At 41.4% G+C, this 4,708-nt stretch overlaps 1 protein-coding gene across 1 annotated transcript; it reads right to left on the reverse strand.

Moving 5' to 3' along the window:
* Positions 1–675: 675 nt before the first annotated feature.
* On the reverse strand, positions 676–1,617 carry LOC129628226 (olfactory receptor 51V1-like). Its single transcript, XM_055547647.1, has one exon. The coding sequence runs from the start codon at positions 1,615–1,617 to the stop codon at positions 676–678; it is 942 nt and encodes a 313-aa protein (XP_055403622.1).
* Positions 1,618–4,708: the final 3,091 nt, after the last annotated feature.

Here is a 4,708-nt window from a genome sequence, read left to right on the forward strand (position 1 = left end):
CAGTTGTGTCCAACTCTGTGTGACCCTATAGATGGCAGCCCACCAGGCTCCGCTGTCCCTGGGATTCTCCAGACAAGAGCACTGGAGTGGGTTGCCATTTCCTTCTCCAAAGCATGAAAGTGAAAAGTGAAAAGTGAAAGTGAAGTCGCTCTGTCGTGTCCGACTCTTAGCAACCCCCCATGGACTGCAGCCTACCAGGTACCTCTGTCCATGGGATTTTCCAGGCAAGAGTACTGGAGTGGGTTGCCATTGCTTTCTCTGGTTTTGACATGAACATCACATAAAAGTCTAAATCTTAGACGTATTTTCAAAATTTTAGTTAATTAGAAATAGGTCTAGATGATCAAAATATTGATGAATTCGGGGTAACGCAATTTTTATATGATAATCATGCTTAAAGAATATGTCCACAAAATGTAGAGATATTCATTGTCATGTTCATAAGAACTATGATTATTCTACAGCAAATTTCAGAAGACTATCATGGAACGTAGATTAGAAAAACTCAATTCTCACCTTTATGATTAGCAAGACATAAGTTCTTTATATTCAAGCCCTCAAAAAGAACAAAAAGTTATAGAAAATAGTACTCAACGTGTAAATGGTTGCACAAATAGGAACTAGCATATTGTGTTGTCATTATAGTATTCTTACTGATAAAAACAAAGAGTTGCACTACATTTGCAGAGAAAACCACTTCTTCATCCTGCTTCGAATCTGTTGGGTCTTTACACTATAGATTATTGGATTCATCATGGGAGGAAAGAGAATATAGATGTTGCCCATAAGGACATGAACCAAAGGTGAGAGATGCTTTCCAAAGCGGTGTACCATAGTGAGACCAATGATGGGAATGTAGAAAACCAGAACTGCACAGAGGTGGGAGACACAGGTCTCCAGAGCCTTGAGCCTCTCTTTTCGAGATGCAATTGCCAGCACTGTATGCAAGATGAAAACATAGGAGATGAGAATAAGGACAGCATCCAACAACAAGGTACAAATCACCAGAGCCAGGGCATAGAAGCTATTGAAGCGAATGTCAGAGCAGGCCAGTCGGAGTAGATCCTGGTGCAGGCAGAAGGAATGAGAGACAATGTGGGGTCTGCAGTAAGGAAAGAACTTCAAACGAATGATGACAGGAAGAATAGACAAAGAGCTTCTTGTCAAAATGGTCACCATGAAGCAAATGATCCTGCTATTAGTCAGAATGGATGTATATCTCAGAGGATTGCAAATTGCTATAAAGCGATCAAAAGCCATGGCAAGAAGGACTCCAGACTCCATGAAAGATAGTCCATGAACAAAATAAGTCTGGGAAATGCAGGCATCTAGACCAATCTCCTGGCTGAGCCCCCACATCGTCCCCAGCACCGTGTATACTGTGGACAACCCCATGAACAGGTCAGTGAGGGCCAGCATGGCCAGGAAGTAGAACATGGGCTCATGCAGGCTCGGCTCAGTATGAACCACATGCAGCACCAGGCAGTTTCCCAGGAAAACCACAGCATAGATCGAAGAAAAGGGAACTGAAAACCAGGGATAGTATTGTTCTAGGCCAGGGAACCCCGTGAGAATGAATATCGAAGAGTTGATATTGGAAGCAGAAGAAGCAGACATGAATATTTGAAAAATAATTTCCAAGTTAAAATAAATATTTATTCACAATTTTGTTTAAACTTTCTGCTGCCTATAAGAATAGTCAGATATAACACACCCTCTTGGATTATCACCCAGGGAAAGCTGATTGTAGAATCCCAGGGAGTGTCAACTCTGTATTAGAAGTTACAGCACAAGATGACTTCATAGGGAACCTCCTTGGTATTAGTCTGAGAAGTTAGAGAAGATAATCAAGATCCTGATGATTTTAGGCAGAGTGAGTCATAAACTTCATTCCCTTTCAGTCTCTGAGAGACTAGCAGCACACAAGGCAGGTGACAGTGACTGCAGTTAGTGAGAGCACAGTGCTGTCTGTTCTGCTGCTCCTGAGAAGCCTCTGCACACTCTCTCCATCCCAAGTCCTTGAGCCCAGGCAGTCCGAGTGTTCACATTTATGAGGAAGGAAAGTAGAGGACTGATTGTGTGAGTTCAGTGAACCCATGCTCCTGGGACACCTGTGTCCCCTTGGGTAAATGATGTAAGTGAGAGATTCTGTGTGGTCACTTATAAACTAGTAGTTCCTGGAAATGTGAAGAATAGATGAATAACTGCATTTTCCAGGGAGTCCACAACTCTTTTTTAATCTTCAGTTCAGTTCAGTCGCTCAGTCGTCTCTGACTCTTTGTGACCCCATGAATCGCAGCACGCCAGGCCTCCCTGTCCATCACCAACTCCCAGAATTCACTCAAACTCAACGTCCATTGATTCAGTGATGCCATCCAGCCATCTCATCCTCTGTCATCCCCTTCTCCTCCTGCCCCCAATCCCTCCCATTATCAGAGTCTTTTCTAATGAGTCAACCCTTCGCATGAGGTGGTCAAAGTACTGGAGTTTCAGCTTTAGCATCTTTCCTTCCAAAGAAATCCCGGGGCTGATCTCCTTTAGAATGGACTGGTTGGATCTCCTTGCAGTCCAAGGGACTCTCAAGAGTCTTCTCCAACACCACAGTTCAAAAGCATCAATTCTTCGGCACTCAGTTTTCTTCACAGTCCAACTCTCACATCCATACATGACCACTGGAAAAACCATAGCCTTGACTAGATGGACCTTTGTTGGCAAAGTAATGTCTCTGCTTTAGAGGAACATAATGGTATGGACTGAAAATTTAACACTTACTCAAAAGGAGAAGGCAAAACATTAACATTCAATAGGAAAATAGAATATCAGCATTCTGAAGCATTTTTCTTGACTTGTTTTCACTTTGAAATAAGAAATGTTTTAGTAAGTCTTATTTTTTGTTTTATTATTTACCTATTCATTATTTATTGCTTACTTATTATTTATTACTTTATTCTTAAAGAGATGGGAATACAAGACCATCTTACCTGCCTCTTGAGAAATTTGTGTGCAGGTCACGAAGCAATAGTTAGAACTGGACATGGAACAACAGACTAGTTCCAAATAAGGAAAGAAGTATGTCAAAGCTGAATATTGTCAACCTGCTGATTTAATCTACATGCAGAGTTCAGTTCAGTTCAGTTGCTCAGTCATGTCCGACACTTTGTGACCCCATGAATTGCAGCATGCCAGGCCTCCCTGTCCATCACCAACTCCCGGAGTTCACTCAAACTCATGTCCATCGAGTCGGTGATGCCATCCAGCCATCTCATCCTCTGTCATCCCCTTCTCCTCCTGCCCCCAATCCCTCCCAGTATCAGAGTCTTTTCCAATGAGTCAACTCTTCACATGAGGTGGACAAAGTAATGGAGTACATCATGCAAAATGCAGGGCTGGATGAAGCACAAGTCAAGATTGCCAGGAGAAACAGCAATAACCTCAGATATGCAGATGACACCACCCTTATGGCAGAAAGCAAGGAAGAACTAAAAAGGCTCTTGATGAAAGTGAAAGAAAAGAGTGAAAAACCTGGCTCAAAACTCAACATTCAGAAAACTAAGATCATGGAATCCAGTCACATCATTTCTTGGCAAATAGGTTGGGAAACAATGAAAACAGTGAGAGACATTATTTTCTTGGGCTCCAAAATCACTGCAGATGGTGACTGCAGCCATGAAATTAAAAGGCGCTTGCTCACTGGAAGAAAAGTTATGACCAACCTAGACAGCATATTAAAAAGCAGAGACAATACTTTGCCAACAAAGGTCCATCTAGTCAAAGCTATGGTTTTTCAAGTAGTCATGTATGGATGTGTGAGTTGGACTATAAAGAAGGATGAGCACCAAAGAATTGATGCTTTTGAACTGTGGTGTTAGGGAAGACTCTTGAGAGTCCCTTGGACTGCACAGAGATCCACCCAGTCAATCCTAAAGGAAATCGGTCCTGAATATACACTGGAAAGACTGATGCTGAAGCTGATGCTCCAATAATTTGGCCACCTGATGCAAAGGACTGACTCAATGGAAAAGACCCTGATGCTGGGAAAGATTGAAGGCAGGAGTAGAAAGGGACACAGAGGATGAGATCGTTGAATGGCATCACCGACTCAATGGACATACGTTTGAGTAAGCTCTAGGAGTTGGTGATGTACAGGGATGCCTGGTGTGCTGCAGTTAATGAGGTTGCAAAGAGTTTGACATAATTGAGAAAGTAAATTGATTTATTTTTCTCTAAATTTCTTTATTTTTTTTAGTTGATCTTTCTTCTGAACTGTAGCTAAATATGTCTCCTTTTTGACAGGCATAATAAAGAGAACCATATAATAAAATTTTTTGAAAATATGCTATAATAATGACACACATTTGGGCTTCACAGGCAGCACTAGTGGTAAGAATACACCTGAAATCCAAGGGACATGGATTTGATCTCTGCATGGAGAAGACCCCCTGGAGGATGAAATGGCAACCTGCTTTGGTATTCTTGCCTGGAAAATTCCTTAGACAGAGGAGGCTGGCAGGTTACAGTTCATGGGGTTGCAAAAAGTAGATAAGACTGAGCACATACACATATTGCTAAAACATTCAATTAGGGTTAATTATACTTAGTTCATCATGCACTTATCTATGAAATACTTAATTTATTTTCTTATCTTCATATGTGTATAATTATTGTCAAATGCTGAATGTGAAATTTTAGATAACTTTTATTCAATTTG

This window comes from Bubalus kerabau, chromosome 15 (genome assembly GCF_029407905.1).
Source record: "Bubalus kerabau isolate K-KA32 ecotype Philippines breed swamp buffalo chromosome 15, PCC_UOA_SB_1v2, whole genome shotgun sequence".
In the NCBI taxonomy this organism is placed as follows: Eukaryota; Metazoa; Chordata; class Mammalia; order Artiodactyla; family Bovidae; genus Bubalus; species Bubalus kerabau.